At 46.2% G+C, this 25,585-nt stretch overlaps 1 protein-coding gene across 1 annotated transcript in view; it reads left to right on the forward strand.

Annotated features, from left to right (window-relative positions):
* Positions 1–4,229: 4,229 nt before the first annotated feature.
* The window catches only part of GPT (glutamic--pyruvic transaminase), a 29,037-nt gene continuing 7,681 nt past the window's right edge, over positions 4,230–25,585 (forward strand). The window contains 8 exon segments of the mRNA XM_087958924.1: positions 4,230–4,419; positions 14,105–14,194; positions 14,379–14,487; positions 17,174–17,252; positions 17,254–17,305; positions 19,689–19,932; positions 21,394–21,473; positions 22,672–22,808. Of these exon segments, the coding sequence (XP_087815050.1) occupies positions 4,282–4,419; positions 14,105–14,194; positions 14,379–14,487; positions 17,174–17,252; positions 17,254–17,305; positions 19,689–19,932; positions 21,394–21,473; positions 22,672–22,808 (929 nt within the window). The 5' untranslated portion in view covers positions 4,230–4,281.

The raw sequence follows: 25,585 nt of genomic DNA on the forward strand, positions 1-25,585 counted from the left end.
TGCCTGTTCTGTCCCTTTGGATAGTACTGATAATGGAGGATTATTCGTAGCTCGGGGGCTGCGGTCCTTGGTGCTCTCTTCTCAGCTGGGTGGTTTTTCTTGCAGACGTCTCACCACCCAACTAGGTAGCGTCCTCAGTGCTGGCAGGGAGGAGGGTTTGCAGGGAGGAGGAGGAGGGGAGGGAGGGAGGAGGGAGGGAGGGGCAGATTGACTGGCTGTGGGGCCCTTGGTGCTCTCTGAGCATGGTGGTTTTTCTGCAGACGTTTCATGACCCGACCAGGTAACATCTTCAGGGCTAGAAGGGAGTGGGGTTTGTGGAGAGGTGGAGGAGGAGGAGGAGGAGGAGGAGGAGGAGGAGGAGGAGGAGGAGGAAAGAACTGTGGGGTCCTGGGTGTTCTCTGAACTCGGGGTCTCCTTGCAGGCGTTTCATTACCTAAGTAGGTAACGCCAGTGTTAGTGGGGAGGACGGGTTTGTAAAAGGAGGAGTCGAGGAGGAGGAGAGAACTGTGTCCTTGGTATTTTTCTTGCAGATGTTTCATTACCCAACTAGGTAGCGTCATCAATGCTAGAAGGGAGCAGGGTTCATGGAGAGGAGGAGGAGGAGGGTCCTTCGTGCTCTCTGAGCTTGGTTGTTTGTTGCAAATGTTTCATGACCCAATTAGGTAACATTATCAGTGCTCGAAGGGGTTGGTTTGCAAGGAGGAGGAGGAGGAGGAGGAGGAGGAGGAGGAGGAGGAGGAGAGGAAGAAGAGGAAGAAGAAACAACAACTGTGGGGTCCTTGATGCTCTCCGAGCTCGGCGGTCTCCTTGCAGGCGTTTCATTACCCACCTAGGTCCCCTCACCAGTGCTTAAGGGAGTGGGGGGTTGCAGAGAGGAGGAGGCCTGGGGGGTGGGGGGGGGGGTCTTCGCTGCTCTCTGAGCTGAGTGGTTTCCTTTCAGACGTCTCATTATCCAAACTAGGCAACCTCCTCAGTGCCAGGGGAGAGAGGGGGACCCTCCGAGCCCCGGGTTCTGGATCGCGTGGGGGTGGGGGCTCGGCTTGCAAAGATGGGGAGGGGTCAGCTCATCCCCAGGGGGGCTCCTGCACTGCAGTGGGGTGGGTGCCTTTGGGTGGATTCCTCCCCCTTCTTTTGCCTGGGGCTCTGCACAGAGCCCACCAACCCACCCAGAGACGCTCGGGAGGGAGGGGGGGACTGGAGGGCAGCAAGGTGGGGGGTTTTTTTTGGTCGCCTGCAGTGAGTTGAGCGTTGATAGGTGTGCCAGAGGCTGCCTCTCCTCCTGTCCCGGCTTCACCTACGCTCAGGAGCCAACCTGTTGCTCAGGTTGGCAGGTGAGCCTGTTTGCTCAGGGCCTGTGGGCCGTTCAGCCGTTTCCTGGATTGGCCCAGCCGGCTTGGGACCCGCCCTGCCCCCCCCCCCGCCTCTCCCTGCTCTCCCCGGAGGTGACCTGCCAGGGAGGCATTTGTCTTGGCACCTGCAGAGCCACCTTCTTGGCCAACCTGGCTCACCTTTAGCGGCATACCCAACACCCAGGGCTGGGCAAGGTGTGGGGAAAACCACGTGAACGCCGACAAACGGCTTCTCTCCTCGTGAGGATTTTCCCCACGGGCAGAAGAGGAACACGGCACGGGTGGATGGAATAACACCCAGGTTGGGTATCCTGGCGTGGATTCCAGGAAATTCTGCCCCTGTTTTAGATGCCCGTGGAAATAAATATTTCCCAGGGCCACCTGGAATCCTGCATCCCATTTTGGTCAACAGAGTACAAAAAAAAAGAGGTCGAGACTTTGGAAAAAAAGGGCCGAGAAGAGCAACTAGGAGGATGAAAGGCTTGGAGACTGAAACGTTTGAAGAACAGTTGCAGGATTTAGGGACGGCCAGTCTGGAGGAGAGAAGGACCAAGGGGGACACGCGATAGCAGTCTTCCAGTATTTGAGGGGCTGCCCCAAAGAAGAGGCAGTCAAGCTATTCTCCAAAGCCCCTGAAGGCAGGACAAGAAGCCACAGGTGGAAACTAATCAAGGAGAGAAAGCAACCCTGGAATTAAGGAGAAACTTCCTAAGAGTGAGGAGAATTATCCGGTGGAACAGCCTGCCACCAGAAATTGTGGGTGCTTCATCTCTGGAGGTTTTCAAGAAGACATTGTCTGAAAGGGTCTCCTGCTTGAGCAGGGGGTTTGACTAGAAGACCTCCAAGGCCCCTTCCAGCTCGATTCTGATTGATTGATCCCATGCTGATGCGAGGGGAGGAGGGCCCACGTGAGCGGGGAGGGGGGCTTCTAGATGTACCCTTGCATTCCTCGGTGTCTGCGGAGATTCTCCGTTGTCCAGGTCATCGTTTTGTCCCAAAGGCGTTTTTTTCCCCAAAGGCAACTGGATTTTCTTGGGGTTTCCCCCCCGCCCCTTTTTGAAAACATTTCGCTCCTCAACCAAGAAGCTTCTTCAGTTCGTGAAGAACGGAATGATGAACCGAGGAAGCTTCTTGGATGAGGAGTGAAATGTTTTCAAAGAACCAAGGAAGTCCGGTTGCCTTTTGGGGGGGGGAGGGGGGGAAAGGCCCTTTGGGACTTCCGCCCCTCAGGACACCCCCAGCCTGGTTTGCTCCAGATTGATTAGAAGTCCAGCAAGGTCCAGGGGGATTCTGGGAGTCGGAGTTCAGCTTCTCTGCAGGGCATCCGCTTGTGGTCCCAAAACACTGCGACGGTCGTAAATATGAGTCAGTTGCCAACTGTTTGAATTCTGATCAGGTAGATCAGAGGTCTCCAACCTTGGCCACTTTAAGACTGGTGGACTTCCTGGCTGGAGAATTCTGGGAGTTGAAGTCCACCAGTCTTAAAGTGGCCAAGGTTGCTGGCTGGAGAATTCTGGGAGTTGAAGTCCACCAGTCTTAAAGTGGTCAAGGTTGCTGGCTGGAGAATTCTGGGAGTTGAAGTCCACCAGTCTTAAAGTGGCCAAGGTTGGAGACCTCTGATTTAGTGACCGTTTGAAATTACGAGGGCACTGAAAAGGACTGTTTTTCAAACTTATGACCATGGCAGCATCCCCTGTGGTCGTGTGATTGGAATTCCGAGGTTTCCAAACTGGCTGGAGAATTCTGGGAGTTGGAAGTCCACCAGTCTTAAAGTGGCCAAGTTTGGGGACCCCTGACGCGGATCATGGGAACGTTGCACCGGTCGTAAGTCGCTGTGAACACTGGTCATAAGAGTCCCTTTTCCCCAGTGCCGTCGAATGGCCGCTAAACGAAAGGGTGCAAGTGGAGGACTACCCGTACAATACAGGATAGAAAATATCATATAAAATACCAAACAAAACAATATATAAATACAAATGCAAATAAAATGCACCCTTCGAGCTAGGATGGGGTGGAGCAAGTGGCGCTGCCCAGATGCCACCTGTTCTTAAAAGGGATCCTGGGTGGGGGAGGGGTATTTTAGGGCATCAGGAAGCCAGTTTTGGGGGTGGGGGGTGGAGGAGCATCCTGGCCGTGCCTTTCAGCCGCTGCTCCTCAGAGGTGCCCAGCCTTGGCACCCCTCCTCTGCCTCTTCCTCCAGGGGGCAAGTGAGGGCGAGGCAGCCGGCCAGCCTTTCCCTCCCTCCGTGCCAGCCACCTGGGCATCCTGCCCGCACTTGGCAGCCAGAGCCTCGGTGGGACAGCTCGTTTCGGCTTTGTTCCCCTGTCACCGTCATCGTCCTTGTGGCTCCGGCCGGATCCTTTCAGCCGCCCTGCACAAAGTGCAGCTTTCTTCCAGCCTGTCTCCTCCCTCCGGCCCTGGGTTAAAAGGAGCAGTGCCCTCCCCCACTCTGCCCATGTGGGAGCAGCTGCTCGCTCGCCTGGGAGGCTGGTGGGTCCCTCCGTTTGCTGGGTGCTGGTGCTGGTGGGGGGGAACAAGGGGGAGGGGAACCTTGAGCCCTACTAAGGCTGGGAAAAGACAGGGCATGTCTCTCCCCCCTCCACTTGGTTGGGGATTGAGCCAGCCCATCCACCCGGCCCCTCTGCAAAATCCCCGGGGCCACTTGGGGAGGGAGAGGACTTCGGCCACCTGCGTGGTGGATCCCGCCTTCCCTGGCCGCAGCCGGGATCCCAAACAGCAGATCTCTCGTCTGGGCAGCAGCGGCTGAAGCCGCCGGGGCTCCTCATGCCGAGGCTTCGCTTTGCCAGGATGGTCCTGAGCAGCAGGCTCCCCCGGGCGAGGCCCCCCCCCCTCTGCTGGGTGGCCCCCTCGCTCAGCCCCGAATCTCTTTTGCATTTCAGGGCGCTGCCGACAGGAGAGGCAGCAGCCGGGCATGGCGGGCAACCAGGCGACGCGCAAGGACAGAGTCCTGACTCTGGAGTCCATGAACCCCCACGTCCGGATGGTGGAGTACGCCGTGCGGGGCCCCATCGTTGCCAGGGCCAACCAGCTGAAGAAGGAGCTGGCGCAAGTAAGCTGGGCAACTGACTAGATCACTTGTCTCTTCCGGAGTCCGAAGATTGGAAAGTGGGGTCTTGGCTTTGTGGTTTCCTTCATTTATTGGCTTTAGTTTTACTTTTACTTTACTTTTACTTTACTTTTACTTTACTTTTACTTTACTTTTACTTTACTTTTACTTTACTTTACTTTTACTTTACTTTACTTTACTTTTACTTTTACTTTTACTTTTCTTTACTTTTACTTTTACTTTACTTTTATTTTACTTTTATTTTACTTTTATTTTACTTTACTTTACTTTACTTTTACTTTACTTTACTTTTCTTTTACTTTTCTTTTACTTTACTTTTACTTTACTTTTACTTTCACGTTCAATTTAGTTTAGTTTTAATTTGGTTTAATTATTAAATTTACATCCTGCCCATGACTCTTATCCAAAATGATTCTGGGCAGCTTCTTTCAAGGCTGGCAGTTTTTTTCCTTGACTGTCCTGGAATGCAGGTTGTCCTCAACTTACAACAGTTAATTTAGTGACCACTGAAAGTTAACACAAACTTTAAAATGGAAAAAAGTGAGTTACAATGACCATTTTCCCCACTTAACGACCGTTGCAGCCCCTCCCCAGGGTCACATGGTCAAACTTGTGACTCTTGGCAACTGACTCCTATTTATGATGGTCTCAGGGTCCTGGGGTCACGTGATCCCCTTTTATGACCTGCTGACAGTCAGCGGGGAAGCCAGATTCGCTTAACTGTCTAATAACGGCAGTGATTCACTTAACAACGGTGGCAAGAAAGGTTGTCCAATGGCACAGAATGCCTGCCTCACTTAGCATCAATATTTTGGGCCCAGTTGTGGTCATAAGATGAGGACCAGCTGCAAAGCAGTATCTGCTCGATGCACACTGATAAAACTAAAGGAAAAGGGACCCCGAAAACCTGGGGAAGAGAAGGGCACCAGCTGAATATTACAGGGAATATTACAGATGATCAGAGTTGGAAGGGGTCTTGGAGGTCATCTAGTCCAACCCCTGCCCAAGCAGCAGACCCTACACCATTTCTGACAGATGCCAGTCTAGTCTCTTCGTGAAAGTCTCCAGGGATGAAGCTCCCACAACTAACTAACTTTCTTTCTTTCTTTCTTTCTTTCTTTCTTTCTTTCTTTCTTTCTTTCTTTCTTTCTTTCTTTCTTTCTTTCTTTCTTTCTTTCTTTCTTTCTTTCTTTCTTTCTTTTTCTTTCTTTCTTTCTTTCTTTCTTTTTTTTTTCTTTCTTCTTCTTCTCTCTCTCTCTCTCTCTCTCTCTATCTATCTATCTATCTATCTATCTATCTCTATCTATCTATCTCTCTATCTATCTATCTATCATCTCTCTATCTATCTATCTATCATCTATCTATCTATCTAATTAAATGATGGAAGGGACCTTGGAGGTCATCAGTCCAAGCAGGAGACCTACACCATTTCTGACTGATGCCAGTCCAGTCTCTTCGTAAAAGTCTCCAGGGATGAAGCTCCCACAACTAACTAACTAACTTCCTTCCTTCCTTCCTTCCTACCTCCCTCCCTCCCTCCCTCCCTCCTCCTCTCTCTCTCTCCCCCTCTTCTGTTAACAACGATGGAAGGGACCTGAGGTCATCCAGTCCAAGCAGGAGACCCACACCATTTCTGACTGATGCCAGTCCAGTCTCTTCGTGAAAGTCTCCAGGGATGAAGCTCCCACAACTAACTTCCTTCCTTCCTTCCTTCCTTCCTTCCTTCCTTCCTTCCTTCCTTCCTTCCTTCCTTCCTTCCCTCCCTCCCCCCCCTCCCTCCCTCCCTCTCTCTCTCTCTCTCCCTCTCTTTGTTAACAACGATGGAAGGGACCTTGGAGGTCATCCAGTCCAAGCAGGAGACCCTACCCCATTTCTGAGAGATGGCTGTCCAATCTCTTCTTGAAAGCCTCCAGTGATGAAGCTCCCACAACTTCCGAAGGCAACTTCTGTTCCATCGGTTGATTGTTTTCATTGTCAGAAAGTTTCTCCTTATTTCCAGGTTGAATCTCTCCTTGACCAGTTTCCATCCATTCTTCCTTGTTTGGCCTTTCAGTTGCCTTGGAGAATAGCTTGACCTCTTCTCTTCCTCCTCTCTGGGGCAGCCCCTCAAATATTGGAAGATGCTCTCCTGTCTCCCCTGGTCCTTCTCTTCCCTGGACTAGCCATGCCAGCTTCTAGAATGAAGCCAGGATTCTGACCTGGGCCAAGTGATGGGGAGGTGGCATTAGGGGAGGGAGGTTTTTTTTTGGAAGAGCTTTGCCACCCCAGGCACGAAGACACTCTGAGGTTGTGGGATGCCAGCGGGGAAGAGGCCACCTGGAATGAAGGGCGGCCTTCTTCCTGGGCATCAACCAGAAGAGAGCTAAGAGGTCGTCTTGGATGGAAACCCATCCGGGACAGAAGCAACCCAGAACTCAGGGGAAACTTCCTGACAATGAGGACAATGAACCAGTGGAACAGCCTGCCACCAGAAGCTCTGAGTGCCTCATCACTGGAGGCTTTTTTAAAAAGAAGAGATGACCGTTTGTCTGAACTGGCATATGGGGCCTCCTGCTTGAAACAGGGGGTTGGACTAGAAGACCTCTCGGGTCCTCCCAGCTTGATTCTGATTCTGGAGTACTGTGTCCAGTTCTGGTGCAAAAGATGCAAAAAAAGACGCTAAGGCTCTAGAAGGGAGGTCTCCAAACTTGGCATGATTTATTTATTTACCTTTATTTATAACATTTATTTGCTGCCCCCCTCATAGCCGAAGACTAGGCATTCGTAGCATTTCTAGTATTATAAGCACAATAACGGAACAACCATTCAACCATCTAATAATTAAACCACAATTTTATTCCCACTGATTATAATTAAAAGTTGGATCCAGGTCCTAGATGAAGGACGTACACTGACAAAGTACTGTGTACCTGGAAGCAGACTGTAGACATTTTTCATGAGGGTAATTTTGTTAATTGTATCACTGTTGGAAGGTTTGACAGTTTGTGGCAAGTTTATGGATTCAGGAAATGGGGTCTTAACTCCAAATTTCTTCAGCCAAATAAATATTAAGTGAAGATGCTGAGTTAGGGTATTCTGTGGAATGAAGCACTTTTCCAGTCCTTTCTTGGTGGCGGGTGGCAAAGATTAAAGTGCATTTGTTTAAAGTAAAATCATGTAATATTTTAAACACGTTAATAGCTTTTAGAGTTGAAGTCCACAAGTCTTAAAGCTGTCATGTTTAAAGACCCCTGCTCTAGAAAGTGTGCAGAGAAGAGCAACCAAGAAGATTAGAGGACTGGAGGCTAGAACATACGATGGACGGTTGCAGGAATTGGGCCTGGCTAGTCTAGGGAAGAGACGGACCAGGGGAGGCAGGAGAGCATCTTCCAATAGTTGGGGGGCTGCCCCAGAGAAGAGGGGAGTCAGCCTATGGTCCAAAGCAGGGGTCTTTAAACACGACAGCTTTAAGACTTGTGGACTTCAACTCTAAAAGCTATTAACGTGTTTAAAATGTTACATGATTTGACTTTAAATAAATGCCACTTTAATCTTTGCACCCGCCACCAAGAAAGCACTGGAAAAGTGCTTCATTCCACAGAACCTGGTCAAGTTTGAAGGTCCTGGGTGCAAAGCCCCGCAAGGCAGGACAAGAAGCAATGGATGCGAACCACCAACCGAGGAGAGAAGCAGCCTGGAACTAAGGAAGAATTTCTGGATAGAATCGTTAAACCGTAGGCCAGCCTGCCTTCAGAAGTTGTAGGTGGGATGCCCATAGATCTGAAGGATTCTGGGAGCTGAAGTCCACAAGCCTTAAAGTCCCCAAGGTGGGATGCTCCTGGTATAGAGACTCCTGCTTGAGCACGGGTTGGGTGGGGGTTGGGCTAGAGGATCTCCAAGGTCCCTTCCAACTCTGTTAAACTGATAGCGATGTCCTCTGCCTGTAGAGGAATGATCCGGGCAAGTCTACGTGACGTGAGAAATCAATGCCCGAGAAACCGCCTTAGGCAAATACCGTGCAATCATTTTCAAGACGATAAGGAGGCCCTGCAAAAGCACCCAAGGACGGTGGGGAGGGGAAGTGGGGGAGGCTGACCTTGAGGTCCTCTAAGAGTCAGCTGGGAAAGGGAGCCAGAATAATAACTGGGTTGGAAGGGAGGTCTTGGAGGTCTTCTAGTCCAACCCCTTGTTCAGGCAGGAGACCCTACACCATTTCATACAAACGGTTATCCAACCTCTTCCTAAAAAACTTCCAGTGTTGGAGCATTCACAACTTCTGGGGGCAAGTTTGTTCCGCTGGTTCCTTGTTGTAACCGTCAGGAAAGTTCTCCTTAATTCCAGGTTGGCTCTCTCCTTGTCCTGCCCTCAGGTGCTTTGGAGAATGGCTTGACTCCCTCTTCTTTATGGCAGCCCCTGAGAGATTGGAATATAGAATAGAATAGAATAGAATAGAATAGAATAGAATAGAATAGAATAGAATAGAATAGAATAGAATAGAATAGAATAGAATACGTTATTGGCCAAGTGTGATTGGACACACAAGGGATTTGTCTTGGTGCAAATGCTCTCAGTGCACATAAAAGAAAAGATACATTCGTCAAGAGTCAAGAATCATCAGTACATCACTTAATAATAGTCACAGGGCACAACAAGCAATCAGGTAGGTAGGTAGGTACGTAGATAGAAATAACAGAATAGAACAGAACAGAACAGAACAGAACAGAATAGAATAGAATAGAATAGAATAGAATAGAATAGGATTCTTTATTTGCCAAGTGTGATTAGACACACAAGGATTTTGTCTTGGTGCAAATGCTCTCAGTGCACATAAAAGAAGAGGTACATTCGTCAAGAGTCAAAAATCATCAGGTGCAACACTTAATAATAGTCATAGGGTGCAATAAGCAATCAAATCAGATAGAGAGATAGATAGAAAATGAAAGAAAGAAAGAAAGAAAGAAAGAAAGAAAGAAAGAAAGAAAGAAAGAAAGAAAGAAAGAAAGAAAGAAAGAAGAAAGAAAGAAAGAAAGAAAGAAAGAAAGAAAGAAAGAAAGAAAGAAAGAAAGAATAGAATTCTTTATTGGCCAAGTGTGATTGGACACACAAAGAATTTGTCTTGGTGTAAATGCTCTCAGTGTACATAGAAGAAAAAATACATTCGTCCAGAGTTAAGCATCATATTAAGTATCACACTTAATAATAGTCATAGCAATCAAATCATACCAGGAAACAGTTAATATAAATCATAAGGATACAAGCGACAAAGTTACAGTCATACAGTCACAAGTAGGAGGGGATGGATGATAAAGAGTGATGACAAGATTAATAGTAATAGTAGTGCAGATTTTGTAAATAGTTGGACAAGTGTTGAGGGAAGGATTTGTTTAGCAGAGTGATGGCGTTGGGGGAAAAACTCCCCTTGTGTCTAGTTGTTCTGTATAGCATCGTTTTGAGGGTAGGAGTTGAAACGGTCACGTCAACCCTAGTCCTTCTGTTCTGAACTTTTATAGAATATAGAATGACAGAGTTGGAAGGGACCCTGGAGGTCTTCTAGTCCAGCCCCCTGCTCATGCAGGAGACCCTACCATTTCAGACAAGCAGCTGTCCAGTCTCTTCTGGAAAACCTCTAGAGGATGAACAACAACAGGTGGCAGGCTGTTCCACTGGTTCATTGTCCTCCTCCCCGTTCGGAAGTTTCTCCTTAGTTCCAGGTTGCTGCTTCTCTCCTGGATGAGTTTCCATCCGTTGCTTCTCGTCCTGCCTTCAGGGGCTTTGGAAAATGGGTGGAGCCCCTCCCTCTTCTTTGGGGCGCCCCCCCCCAATATTGGAACTCTCTGGGCCTTGTAAATGGGGTCTCCTTTCTTTTAAGGGAGGGGGGGGCATGATTGCAGCCAGCAGTCCAGGCTTAGGTCTCCATTGAACGCCTTGTATCTCGGGGTGCCCAACCTCGGCCACTGCAGGAGTCCCCATTCCAGGTAGGCTTCGACTGGCGGCCACAACGGAGACGACACTTTCCATTGCTAATCAGGACAGTTGTTCCGTGAGTTTTGGCCCATTTTCACCAGCTTTCTTGCCGCAGAATCAGGGCAGTTCTGTTAGTCACCCAGTCGTTAAGTGGATCAGGCTTCCCCAAGGACTTTCCTTGCTCGGACGGTCGCAAGCAGAGGGGACTGTGCGATCCTGGGACGCGGCTCCCATCATAAATAAGAGTCAGTGGCTGAGAATCTGGATTTTGATCCCGTGACACCCCCCAGGGATGCTGCAATGGTCGTAAGTGTGAAAAATGGTCATAACTCCCTTTTTTCAATTCCATTGTAATGTTGAACGGTCACTAAATAAACAAACAAACAAATAAATAAATAAGTCGATACAGGAAAATGACAATAAAAGTTAATCTCAATCTCAATCTTATCCTAATCCTTGTCTTGTCTAATCTGAATCTGAATCTGAATCTGAATCTGAATCTGAATCTGAATCTGAATCTGAATCTGAATCTGAATCTGAATCCCAACCCCAATCTCAATCTTATCCTAATCCTTGTCGTGTCTAATCTGAATCTGAATTTGAATCTGAATCTGAATCTGAATCCCAATCCCAATCCCAATCCCAATCCCAATCTTATCCTAATCCTTGTTGTGTCTAATCTGAATCTGAATCTGAATCTGAATCTGAATCTGAATCTGAATCCCAATCCCAATCCCAATCCCAATCAATCTTATCCTAATCCTTGTTGTGTCTAATCTGAATCTGAATCTGAATCTGAATCTGAATCTGAATCTGAATCTGAATCTGAATCCCAATCCCAATCCCAATCCCAATCTCAATCTTATCCTAATCCTTGTCTTGTCTAATTGAATGTGAATCCCAATCCCAATCCCAATCCCAACCCCAATCTAAATCTTATCCTAATCCTTGTCGTGTCTAATCTGAATCTGAATTTGAATTTGAATCTGAATCTGAATCCCAATCCCAATCCCAATCCCAATCCCAATCTTATCCTAATCCTTGTTGTGTCTAATCTGAATCTGAATCTGAATCTGAATCTGAATCTGAATCCCAATCCCAATCCCAATCTTATTCTAATCCTTGTTGTGTCTAATCTGAATCTGAATCTGAATCTGAATCTGAATCCCAATCCCAATCCCAATCTTATCCTAATCCTTGTTGTGTCTAATCTGAATCTGAATCTGAATCTGAATCTGAATCTGAATGTGAATCTGAATCCCAATCCCAATCTCAATCTTACCCTAATCCTTGTCTTGTCTAATTGAATGTGAATCCCAATCCCAATCCCAACCCCAATCTCAATCTTATCCTAATCCTTGTCGTGTCTAATCTGAATCTGAATTTGAATCTGAATCTGAATCTGAATCCCAATCCCAATCCCAATCCCAATCTTATCCTAATCCTTGTTGTGTCTAATCTGAATCTGAATCTGAATCTGAATCTGAATCTGAATCCCAATCCCAATCCCAATCCCAATCTTATCCTAATCCTTGTTGTGTCAAATCTGAATCTGAATCTGAATCTGAATCTGAATCTGAATCCCAATCCCAATCCCAATCTCAATCTTATCCTAATCCTTGTCTTGTCTAATTGAATGTGAATCCCAATCCCAATCCCAACCCCAATCTCAATCTTATCCTAATCCTTGTCGTGTCTAATCTGAATCTGAATTTGAATCTGAATCTGAATCCCAATCCCAATCCCAATCCCAATCCCAATCTTATCCTAATCCTTGTTGTGTCTAATCTGAATCTGAATCTGAATCTGAATCTGAATCTGAATCCCAATCCCAATCCCAATCCCAATCCCAATCTTATCCTAATCCTTGTTGTGTCTAATCTGAATCTGAATCTGAATCTGAATCCCAATCCCAATCCCAATCCCAATCCCAATCCCAATCTTATCCTAATCCTTGTTGTGTCTAATCTGAATCTGAATCTGAATCTGAATCTGAATCCCCAATCCCAATCCCAATCCCAATCTTATCCTAATCCTTGTCTTGTCTAATCTGAATCTGAATCTGAATCTGAATCTGAATCTGAATCCCAATCCCAATCCCAATCCCAATCCCAATCCCAATCTTATCCTAATCCTTGTCATGTCTAATCTGAATCTGAATCTGAATCTGAATCCTCAATCTTATCCTAATCCTTGTCGTGTCTAATCTGAATCTGAATCTGAATCTGAATCCCAATCCCAATCCCAATCCCAATCCCAATCTTATCCTAATCCTTGTTGTGTCTAATCTGAATCTGAATCTGAATCTGAATCTGAATCCCAATCCCAATCCCAATCTCAATCTTATCCTAATCCTTGTCGTGTCTAATCTGAATCTGAATCTGAATCTGAATCTGAATCTGAATCTGAATCCCAATCCCAATCCCAATCCCAATCCCAATCCCAATCTCAATCTTATCCTAATCCTTGTCTTGTCTAATTGAATGTGAATCCCAATCCCAATCCCAACCCCAATCTCAATCTTATCCTAATCCTTGTCATGTCTAATCTAAATCTGAATCTGAATCTGAATCTGAATCCCAATCCCAATCCCAATCCCAATCCCAATCCCAATCTCAATCTTATCCTAATCCTTGTTGTGTCTAATCTGAATCTGAATCTGAATCTGAATCTGAATCTGAATCTGAATCTGAATCTGAATCCCAATCCCAATCCCAATCCCAATCTCAATCTTATCCTAATCCTTGTCTTGTCTAATTGAATGTGAATCCCAATCCCAATCCCAATCCCAACCCCAATCTCAATCTTATCCTAATCCTTGTCGTGTCTAATCTGAATCTGAATTTGAATCTGAATCTGAATCTGAATCTGAATCCCAATCCCAATCCCAATCCCAATCTTATTCTAATCCTTGTTGTGTCTAATCTGAATCTGAATCTGAATCTGAATCTGAATCCCAATCCCAATCCCAATCCCAATCTTATCCTAATCCTTGTCATGTCTAATCTGAATCTGAATCTGAATCTGAATCTGAATCTGAATCTGAATCTGAATCCCAATCCCAATCCCAATCTCAATCTTATCCTAATCCTTGTCTTGTCTAATTGAATGTGAATCCCAATCCCAATCCCAATCCCAACCCCAATCTCAATCTTATCCTAATCCTTGTCGTGTCTAATCTGAATCTGAATCCAATCTGAATCCCAATCCCAATCCCAATCCCAATCTTATCCTAATCCTTGTTGTGTCTAATCTGAATCTGAATCTGAATCTGAATCCCAATCCCAATCCCAATCTTATCCTAATCCTTGTTGTGTCTAATCTGAATCTGAATCTGAATCTGAATCTGAATCTGAATCCCAATCCCAATCTCAATCTTATCCTAATCCTTGTCTTGTCTAATTGAATGTCCAATCCCAATCCCAATCCCAATCCCAATCCCAATCTCAATCTTATCCTAATCCTTGTCGTGTCTAATCTGAATCTGAATCTGAATCTGAATCTGAATCCCAATCCCAATCCCAATCCCAATCTCAATCTTATCCTAATCCTTGTCGTGTCTAATCTGAATCTGAATCTGAATCTGAATCTGAATCTGAATCCCAATCCCAATCCCAATCCCAATCCCAATCCCAATCTTATCCTAATCCTTGTCTTGTCTAATTGAATGTGAATCCCAATCCCAATTCCAATCCCAATCTCAATCTCAATCTCTTCCTTGCAGGGGGTCAAGAAACCCTTCACCGAAGTGATTGGAGCCAACATTGGGGACGCTCAAGCTATGGGGCAGAAACCCATCACTTTCTTGCGCCAGGTATGCCCAAGCCCCACATATACCCAGACAGACTTGGTCCCTGGGAGGACGGAACGAGGAACAGAGGGTCTCTGAGCATGTGCAGAAAGCCCGCAAACAGCTCTGGTGTGAGACCTGGGGGTGGGTGGGAAGTGAGGAGGGGTGGGGAGGCTGCACATTACCCTAATTCCTCCCCCCCAAACAGGTCAGTGCCCTCTGCATGTATCCTGACCTCCTGAATTCCCCCGATTTCCCCCAAGATGCAAAGCAGAAAGCTCAGCGGCTCCTGGCCGCGTGCGGAGGGCAGAGCATTGGTGAGTGTCTGGGCATCCCTTGAGGGTCCCTGCTTCCCTCTTCCATTAAAGGGGGGAGGGTCCTTGGAAGACCTGCCTGGGCAGGAGCCTCACCTGAGCCTCAGAGAGACCCCCGGAAAAACTGGGTCCCTCCGACTAAATGGATCTTCGTCTCCGTGTTGGAGGGACTTGGTCCAGGTTTCTACAGGAGCTGCTGGTCAAGGTGGATCAGATGACTTCTGCAGGCCAGACCTGGTCATTTGGAGTAGGGGTCTCCCCAACCTTGGGCACTTTAAGGCTGGTGGACTTCAACTCCCAGAATTCCCCAGCCAGCACAGCTTTAGACCAAGGAGTTTTCCAACTTGGCCAGTTTAAGACTTGTGGACTTCCAGCTCCCACGACTCCTGAGCTAACATGACTGGAAGAGGAATTTTTTTATTAATTAATTAATTATTTTAATTAATTAATTTTTATTTATTTATTTATTTATTTATTTATTTATTTATTTATTATTTAGTTAGTTAGTTAGTTAGTTAGTTAGTCAAGCAAATAACAGGTATAAGAATAAACATAGTTATGAATACATGAAATGGATACATATAAGAAAAAGAAAAGAAACAATAGGACAGGGACAGTAGGCACGTTGGTGCGCTTATGCACGCCCCTTACAGACCTCTCAGGAAAGGGGTGAGGTCAATAGTAGACAGTCTAAGGTTAAAGTTTTTGGGGTTTGGGGAAGAAACCCCAGAGTCAGGTAGAGGATTCCAGACATCGACCCCTCTGTTGCGGAAGTCGTATTTCCTGCAATCCAGTTTGGTGCGGTTTACCTTGAGTTTGTATCTATTGTTTGCTCTTGTGTTGTTATGGTTGAAGCTGAAGTATTCATTGACAGGTAGGACATTGCAATGCATGATTTTATATACTATACTTACATTGGATCGAAGGCGGCGTAGTTCTAGGTTTTCTAGTTCTAGAATTTCAAGTCTGGTGGCGTAAGGTATTCTACAACGAGTAGAGGAGTGGAGAACTCTTCTTGTGAAATATTTCTGGACTTTCTCAATTGTGCTAATATCAGATACGTAATGCAGGTTCCAGACTGATGAGCTGTATTCAAGTATTGGTCTAGCAAATGTTTTGTATGCTCTAGTTAGTAGTGTGATATTACCAGAGAAGAAGCTACATATGATTAGGTTAACGGCTCTTAATGCCTTTTTGGCTATGTAGTTACAGTGGGCTCTAGCACTTAGATCATTAGAGATGAGTACTCCAAGATCCTTGACAGAGCTTGGATCATCAACGATTCTGGGAGTGGAAGCCCACAAGCCTTGCAGTTGCAAAGTTGGAGACCCCTGCCTTTATTCAGATGGGGAGGGGGGTTTCCCCTGGCTCCTGGACCCCCTATACGGAGGGCCAGTCCTGCAGTGGGGCAGTCAAAGCAACTGGCTCTTGGGGAGCCACAGGCAAAGCATCTTCTGCAGTCTTGGGGTTCAGATGGTTGGATTGAACCCCAAGCCTTGGGTTATCCTCTTTGCCAGGCGTCTGAAGAGGGGTGAGGACGGGGTGAGGGACCCCCATATGCATCGTGTGGGATCCCACCAATTACTCCAAGATGACACCATGGCCTCATTTGTGGGTACCCCTTGAAGATGGGATGTTTCCCAGGCTTGCCTTATTTATAAGATTTATAGGCCACGCAGAGTTCCCTTGAGGTAAGGTGGGTGGCCTGTAAATTTTATAAATAGAATAGAATAGAATAGAAAGAAGTAATAGAATGGAATAGAAATAGAAATAGAAATAGAAATGGAATGGAAATAGAATAGAATAGGATAGAATAGAACAAAACAGAACGGAACAGAACAGAATGGAATAGAATAGGATAGAATAGAATGAAGTAATAGAATGAAATAGAAATAGAAATGGAATGGAAAGAATAGAACAGAACAGAACAGAACAGAATAGAATAGAATAGAATAGAATGAAGTAATAGAATGGAATAGAAATAGAATAGAACAGGATAGAATAGAATAGAACAAAACAGAACGGAATGAAACAGAACGGAACGAAACAGAACAGAACAGAACAGAACAGAACAGAACAGAACAGAACAGAACAGAATAGAATAGAATAGAATAGAATAGAATAGAATAGAATAGAATAGAATGAAGTAATAGAATGAAATAGAAATAGAAATGGAATGGAAAGAAGAGAAGAGAAGAGAGGAGAGGAGAGAACAGAACGGAACAGAAAATATGGAATGGAGTGGAGTGGAGTAAAGTAGAGTAGAGTAGAACATAACACAACACAAGAGAACAAAACAGCACAGGACAGAACAGACAGAATAGAATAGGATAGGATGGGATAGATGGAATGGAACAGAATAGAACTGAATTTTATTGGCCAAGTGTGATTGGACACACCAAGAATTTGTGTATGGTGCAAATGCTCTCAGTGTACATAAAAGAAAAAACTAAAATACATTCATATATTTTAAATAAACTAATAAATTCCTGCCCCTCCCTGTGTAGCCCCTGCAGACAAAAGTTGCGCATCCCATATGGGCTCCGCAGGGCTTCCTCATTCACCCCGGTGCAAACTTCCTCTTCCTCTCATTAAACCCCTTTGCCCCCCCCCACCCCCAAAGACCAGAGCCAAGTCCTCCTCCTCCTCCTTTTCTATTCCTGCCTTCTCTCCCCTCCCCCCCTTTCAGGGGCTTACAGTGCCAGTCCTGGGATCGAGCTCATCCGTCACGATGTGGCTGCCTTCATCCAACACCGAGATGAGGGAATCCTCCAACCCGGAGAACATCTACCTGTCTACGGGGGCCAGCAACGCTGTTGTGGTAAGGAGCCCAGCCCTAGGGAGCCACTGTGGAAATGGGGGGGCAGCTGAATTCGGGTGGCACCAAAGGATGGAAGGAAAGAAAGGTTTCTTGGGAGCGGGGGCATCCTAGGTGATCACTGAGTTTGGTGGTTTTCGTGCAGACCTTTCATGAACCAACTGGGTAACATCATCAGTGCTAGAAGGAAGTTGGGTTTGCAGAGAAGAAGAACGGGGGAGGGGGCAAGGAGGAGGAGGAAGACTGTGGGGTCCTGGGTGCTCTCTGAGCTTGCTGGTTTTCTTGCAGACGTTTCATGACCCAGCTAGGGAACATCACCAGTGCTAGTGATTTTGGTGCAGACCTTTCGCGAACCAACTGGGCAACACCATCAGTGCTAGAAGGAAGTTGGGTTTGCGGAGAGAAGGAGAATGAGGGGGGGAGGGGAGAAGAAGGAGGAGGGCTGTGAGGGTCTTTGGTGATCTGTGAGTTACTGTCTAAAGTAAAAAAAAAAAAAAAAAAAGCCAGAAAATGGAGTCAGAAATGCAAAAACAGGACTAAAGTTAGCAGGCGTAATAGAATTGCAACCCAGAGTTGCAAACCACCCCCTCCTCCTCCACTCTTCCTCCATCTCTTCTTCCTCCTCCTCCTCCTCCTCTCCTCCTCCTCCTGGCAAGGGTGCCACTGTCCGATTGCTCGGCCGCTTACCCAAAAGAGCTGAGTCATGGGGAGCCACTGGTGGGGCCTCCCACTAGCCCCCCCTCCGATGCCCTCCCCTGGCAGAACCCCCACGCCGGGCATGGCAACAACTACACAAAGCCCCTTTTGTCCCGTCTCCTGGCAGAAGTGGGGCAGCCAAAGGAGGGAGGGGGCCTTGCCCGGGACCCCCAAGCAGGTGGGGGGGACTGAGAGCTGGAGGAGGCTCCCATGCGGAGAAGTTGCCGCGCCTGCCTGCCTGCCTGGACTGGCCCCAGAATGCCTCCCCTCCGTTTCCCACTTTATGACGGTAGCAGTGGCCCCGTTCTGGCAATTTGAATCCGTGGGTAAGCCTCCGGGGGCTCCCCGTCCTCCAGGTCCTGGTTGTCCCAAAGGGGCTGTTTCCTCCAGAGACAACTGGATTTTCTGGGTTTTTATTTGAAGACGTTTTGCTTCTCATCCCAGAAGCTTCTTCAATGGGTGGAAACTAATCCGGGAGAGAAGCAACCTGGAACTAAGAAGAACTTTCCGGACGGTGACAACAAGGAATCAGTGGAACAATCTGCCTCCGGAAGTTGTGAATGCTCCAACAATGGAAGTTTTTAGGAAGATGTTGGATAATGAAACGGTGTTGGGTTTCCTGCCTAGGCAGGGGGTTGGGCTAGAAGACCTCCAAGGTCCCTTCCAACTCTGCTGTTCTATTCTATTCTATTCTATTCTATTCTATTCTATTCTATTCTATTCTATTCTATTCTATTCTACTCTATTCTATTCTATTCTATTCTATTCTATTCTATTCTATTCTATTCTATTCTATTCTTTATTCTATTCTATTCCTGTATTTCTATGCTATGCTATTCTATTCTTTATTCTATTCTATTCCTGTATTTCTATGCTATTCTATTCCTGTATTTCTATGCTATTCTATTCTATTCTTTATTCTATTCTATTCTCTATTCTCTATTCTCTATTCTCTATTCTCTATTCTCTTTTCTATTCTATTCTATTCTATTCTATTCTATTCTATTCTATTCTATTCTATTCTATTCTATTCTTATTCTATTCTATTCTATTCTTTATTCTATTCTATTCTATTCTTTATTCTATTCTATTCTTTATTCTATTCTATTCTCTATTCTATTCTCTCTTCTCTTCTCTTCTCTTCTCTTCTCTTCTCTTCTCTTCTCTTCTATTCCATTCCATTCCATTCCATTCCATTCTATTCTATTCTATTTTCTATTCTATTCCAGTCATGCTAGCTCAGGAATTCTGGGAGTTGAAGTCCACAAGTCTGAAACTTGCCAAGTTGGAAGACCCTTGCACTGGAGAGAAGCCATCCCACTGGTTAATTGTTCTCGCTTTGTCAGGAAATTTCTCCTTAGTTCTGGGTTGCTTCTCTCCTTGATGAGTTTCCATCCGTTGCTCCTTGTCCTGCCTTCAGGGGCTTTGGGGCAGGGGTCTCCAACCTTGGTCCCTTTAAGGCTTGTGGAGTTCAACTCCCAGAACCTCTCAGCCAGCTCTGCTGAGGTTGGAGACCCCTGCTTTGGAGAATAGGTTGAGCCCTCCTCCTCTTCTTTGGGGCAGCCCCTCAAATACTGGAACACTGCTATCACGCCCCCCCCCGCCTAGTCCGTTTCTTCGTTCGACTACATAAACCCAAATCCTGCACCCATCCTGGCGTTGCTAAGCCCCGTCTGGGTTTCTTCCGTAGACCATCCTGAAGCTGCTGGTCTCAGGGGAGGGGTCTTTCCGGACCGGCGTGATGATTCCCATCCCCCAATACCCGCTCTACTCAGCCACGCTGGCAGAACTCAACGCGCAGCAGATCAACTACTACCTGGATGAGGACAATTGCTGGGCTCTGAACATTGAGGAGCTGCGGAGGGCGCTGGGCCAAGCTCGGAAGCGATGCCAACCACGGGTGCTGTGCGTCATCAACCCAGGCAATCCCACAGGTATGGTCTCACTGCCAGGCAGCTCAAGAAGGTGCCTCTTAAGACAGAGGTGTCCAACCTTGGCCACGTTAAGCCTGGCAGACTTCAACTCCCAGCTTTGCTGCCTGGGGAATTCTGGGAGTTGAAGTCCGCCAGGCTTAACGTGGCCAAGGTTGCAGACCCCCTGTCTTAAGACACCATAAATGAGGTTAAGTCATTCATAACATCCCCCTTTCGGGCACAGGAGCATGTGGATTTCTCTCCTGGAGGTCAGGGGTGGAATTCGAATTTCTTAACAACTGGTTCTGTAGGTGCGGCCTAATTTGTGGGTGTGGCTTGGTCATGTGACTGGGTGAGCATGGCTTGTATGCAAATATTGTAAATGTTGATGTAAATATTGAATTTTTTTTTATTAAAAAAGAGCAACTTTTATCCAAAATCAAGCAAAGCAGGCAGGCAGATTGAGTTGCTCGCAGAATCACAGATTCACTGAGAGATCTATCTATCTGCCATCTGCTACCTGAGTCTGCCACATAAAATTTGCTAGCAAGCAAATTCACAAAATTAACTCACAACACGCCATATATGTAAATTTTGATATATATTTTTAATTAAAAAAAGGAACTCTTACCCCGAAATCAGGCAAAGCAGGCAGGCAGATTGAGTTGCTCACAGAATCACAGATTCATTCAGAGATCTATCTATCTGCCATTGGCTAGCTCAGTCTGTCACAAAAAAATTGTTTGCAAGCAAACTCCTAAAATTTACTAGTAAGCAAACTCACAAAATTAACTCACAACATGCCATATATGAAAATATTGATTTTTTTTTTTATAAAAAAGAGCAATGTTTGCAATTTTTACCCAAAATCAGGCAAAGCAGGCAGATTGAGTTGCTCACAGAATCATTCAGTGATCTATCTATCTGCCATCGGCTAGCTCAGTCTCTCAAATTTGCTTGCTGTGAGTCTGCACTGAATTTGCTTGCAAGCAAACCTTCAGTCCTAAGGGAAGCAGAGCCGAAGATCTAAAGACTAGCTAGAAAGCAAGAAATCCAACCATTTCTTGATTCCTAGCTAATCTAAATCTCCCGGCACAGCAGAACAGATGATGGTCGGAAAAAGGAAAAATAGCAAGTTAGCAGACAAGTTTGCCGGGTAAGGAGTGAGTGGGTAGGGAGGGTTGCCGCGGGCCATGTGGGCGGCGCAGCCTTGTGCTTCTGCGCAGCCTGGATTAATTGCTTTGGGGTGAGTGCTCTGGGGGTGAGATTTCTCTGCGGCCCACCAAAATTTTCTCACGGCCCACCGGTTGGCGACCGCTGCTTCAGAAGACTTAGTCCTCGGCTGATTGACCCTTAAGTTGACCCCTTGGCTGAGACTGGTTCTTTAGGGAGTTGCTTCTCTTCTCTGTCCCAGCTGGCCTGGAGTCGTCCTTGGGGAGGCCCTGCTTCAGAGAGTCTTCCTCCCTCTCCTTCTCTCCGCAGGTCAAGTCCAAAGCCGCAAATGCATCGAAGAGGTCATTCACTTTGCTTGGGAAGAGCGTCTCTTCCTCATGGCCGATGAGGTAAAACCTGGGAAGTCTCTCCTGCCCCCCAAAACAGAATCCTTCCCACCCCCAACTCTTCCCTTTGCCAGGTGGGGCACCTGGGCCAGGAGGAGGAGCATGTCCAGGGTTTCACTGATGCTTCTGGCCCTCTATTCTGCCTCAGCCTCCTTGAGTGGGGTACCCTGTAGATGTTGGGGGCCACAGGGCTCCCCAGATCCAATCAGCATGGTCAGAGATGAGCAGTACTGGGATCCTACCTTAATTCGCTACAGGTTCGGTGGGTGAGCACATGTGTGCGTGTGCCCCTAATGCACCAATCAGCTGAGAGGAGCGAACCTCCCCCCCCTCATGCATTTTTCGGTCTTTTATCCTCTCAGCTGATGGTTGGAGGCTTTTCCCCTCCTCTCAGCTGATCATGGGGGTATTTTTTCCTCAGCTGATCATGGGAGGCTTTTTCTCCTCAGCTGATTGTGGGGGCTTTTTTCCTCAGCTGATCGTGGTTTTTTTTCTTCCTCTCAGCATAATAGTGGGTTTTTTTCCTCAGTTAATTGTGGGCGAGTGCTTTTTTTTTCCTCAGCTGATCGTGGTTGTTTTTTTTTTTTTTCCTCAGCTGATCATGGGAGGCTTTTTTCCTCAGCTGATTGTGGGTTTTTTTTCCTCAGCTGATCATGGGAGGCTTTTTTCCTCAGCTGATTGTGGGTTTTTTTTTCCTCAGCTGATCATGGGAGGCTTTTTTTCCTCAGCTGATTGTGGGTTTTTTTTCCTCAGCTGATCATGGGAGGCTTTTTTTCCTCAGCTGATCATGGTTTTTTTTTTCCTCAGCTGATCATGGGAGGCTTTTTTTTCCTCAGCTGATTGTGGGGTTTTTTTTCCTCAGCTGATCATGGGAGGCTTTTTTTTCCTCAGCTGATCGTGTTTTTTTTTTTTCTTCCTCTCAGTTAATAGTGGGGATTTTTTCCTCAGCTGATCATGGGAGGCTTTTTTTCCTCAGCTGATTGTGGGGTTTTTTTTCCTCAGCTGATCATGGGAGGCTTTTTTTTTTTTTTACTACTGGTTCACCCGAACCAGACCGAACTGGTAGTATTTTACCATTGGCGATGAGGAGAACTGTAATAGAAAACACCTGGAAAAACTCTGGGACTTAAGTGGCTTCACCACTTCGGTTGCCCAGTTGCCTACCAACCACATCTGGATTATTTCCCCACCCCACCCCCAGGTCTATCAGGACAACGTCTATGCAGAGGGCTCCAAGTTCCACTCCTTCAAGAAGGTCCTTTTTGAGATGGGTCCCAAGTACTCGGAAACGGTGGAGCTGGCCTCCTTCCACTCCATTTCAAAGGGCTTCATGGGCGAGTGAGTAGCAAGGGGTCTGGGGAGATTCTCCAGCATCCAGAGCGAAGGGCAGACAAGGAGGAATGGATGGAAACTCAACAAGGAGAGATTCAACCTGGAAATAGGGGAAAAAATTCTGACAATGAGAGGAATCAACCCATAGAACAGAAGTTGCCTTCGGAAGTTGTAGGAGTTCCTCCATCCCTTCTTCATTTTCTTTCCTTCCTTTTCCTTCCTTCCTTCCTTCTCCTTCCTTCCTTTTCTTTCTTTCCTTCCTTCTTCCTTCCTTTTCCTCCCTCCCTTCTCCTTCCTTTTCTTTCCTCCTTTTCCTTCCTTCCTCTTCCTCCCTCCTCCCCCTTCTTCCTTTTCTTTCCTTCCTTTTCCTTCCTTCCTTCTCCTTCCTTCCTTTTCTTTCATTCCTTCCTTCTTCCTTCCTTTTCCTCCCTCCCTTCTCCTTCCTTTTCTTTCCTTCTTTTCCTTCCTTCCTCTTCCTCCCTCCTCCCTCCCTTCTTCCTTTTCTTTCCTTCCTTTTCCTTCCTTCTCCTTCCTTCCTTTTCTTTCCTTCCTTCCTTCTTTTCCTTCCTTCCTCTTCCTCCCTCCTCCCTCCCTTCCTTCTCTTTCCTTTTCTTTCCTTCCTTTTTCTCCCTCCCTTCCTTCCTTCTCTTCCCTTTCTTTCCTTCCTTTTCTTTCCTTCTTTCCTTCTCCTTCCTTCCTTTTCCTTCCTCCCTCCCTCCCTCCCTTCTCCTTCCTTTAGTTTCCTTCCTTTTCTTTCCTTCCTTTTCTTTCTTTCCTTCCTTCCCTTTCCTTCTTTCCTTTTCCTTCCTCCCTCCTTCCCTCCTGTCCTTCTGCTTCCTTTTCTTTCCTTCCTTTTCTTTCCTTTTCTTTCATTCCTTCCTTTTCTTTCCTCCCTCCTCGAGGTCTGCGGAAACTCTCCAGCATCCAGGTCACCAGTGAACCAAAGGGGCTTTCTCCAAAAGGCAACTGGACTTCCTTCAGGTTTTTTCCCCTTTGAATACTTCCTTCTCATCCAGGAAGCTTCTTCAGTTCAGATGTCAGCTTTAACAAAGTTGGAAGGGACCTTGTAGGTCATCTAGTCCAACCCCCCCCCCCAAAAGCAGGAGACCCTACACCACTTCTGACAGATGGCGGTCCAGTTCTAACATCTAAGAAGCTTCTTCAGTTAGAATGGCAATCACGGGGACAACTGCACAACTGGACAAAAAGCAACCGGACATTCTTGTGGGTTTTTTTTTTTTAAAGCAAACATTTTGCTTCTCATCCAAGAAGCTTCTTCAGTTCTAATTGAAGAAATTAAGAATAGAGCTAGAAGGGACCTTGGAGGTCTTCTAGTCCAACCTTCTGCTCAAGCAGGAGACCCTGCCTTGACCATTTTAGACTTCTTGGATGTCAGAACTGAAGAAGCTTCTTGGAGGAGAAGCAAAACCTTTTCAAAGAAAAAACAAACAGGAAGGAAGCTTTGGGGGCAGGAACCTTTGGGTTTCCTTCTTGACTTTGTTGTCCCCTGCTGGCCGGACAGGGAAGTGCAGGACATGCCGCCAAGTCTTTGGTTCCTGCTGGCGGAGGCCATCATCTCCTCTGGACTTATCTTTTTTGGTCACCGTATTAGGAAAAAGATGTTGAGGCTCTAGAAAGAGTGCAAAGAAGATCAACAAAGATGATTAGAGGGACTGGAGGCTAAATCGTACGATGGACGATTGCAGGAACTGGGCCTGGCTGGTGTAGGGAAGAGAAGGACCAGGGGAGACAGGAGAGCAGCCTTCCAGTATTTGAGGGGCTGCCCCAGAGAGGAGGAGGAGGGGGTCAAGCTATTATTTTCCAAAGCCCCCGAAAGCCAGACAAGGAACAATAGTTGTAAGGAGGAATTTCCTGATAGTGAGAGCAATCAACCCATGGAAGAGAAGTTGCCTTCGGAAGTTGTGGAAGCTTCATCACTGGAAGCTTTCAAGAAGAGATTGGACTTGCCACCTGTCAGAAATGGGGAAGGGTCTCCTGCTTGGGTGGAGGGGTTGGGCTAGATGACCTACAAGGTCCCTTCCAACTCTGTTAATCTGTTAGATGGAGATAGATAGATAGATAGATAGATAGATAGATAGATAGATAGATAGATAGATAGATAGATAGATAATGAGATAGATAGATAGATAGATAGATAGATAGATAGATAGATAGATAGATAGATAGATAGATAGATAGATAGATAGATAGATAGATAGATAGATAGATAGATAGATAGATAGAGATAGATAGATAGATAGATAGATGATAGATAGATAGATAGATAGATAGATAGATAGATAGATAGATAGATAGATAGATGATAGATAGATAGATAGATAGATAGATAGATAGATAGATAGATAGATAGATAGATAGAGATAGATAGATATAGATAGATAGATAGATAGATAGATAGATAGATAGATAGATAGATAGATAGATAGAGATAGATAGATAGATAGATAGATAGAGATATAGATAGATGATTGATAGGTAGATAGATTTTTTATTTTTATTTATTTATTTATTTATTTGATTTGATTTGTCAATCGCTTACAAGATAATAGATATAAGTATAAACATGAGTAAGAATTACAGGAAATAGGTACAACTAAATGGGGACAATAGGACAGGGACAGGAGGCACAATGGTGGACTTATGCACGCCCCTTACAGACCTCTTAGGAATGGGGTGAAGTCAATAGTGGTTAGTTTGAGGTTCAAGGAGTGGGGGTTAGAGGATGTCAGGTAGTGCAATCCAGGCATTGACCATGTGAATAT

Source organism: Notechis scutatus, chromosome 3 (assembly GCF_049901735.1).
Source record: "Notechis scutatus isolate UNSWTSFEM ecotype Mainland chromosome 3, rNotScu1.2, whole genome shotgun sequence".
Lineage (NCBI taxonomy): Eukaryota > Metazoa > Chordata > Lepidosauria > Squamata > Elapidae > Notechis > Notechis scutatus.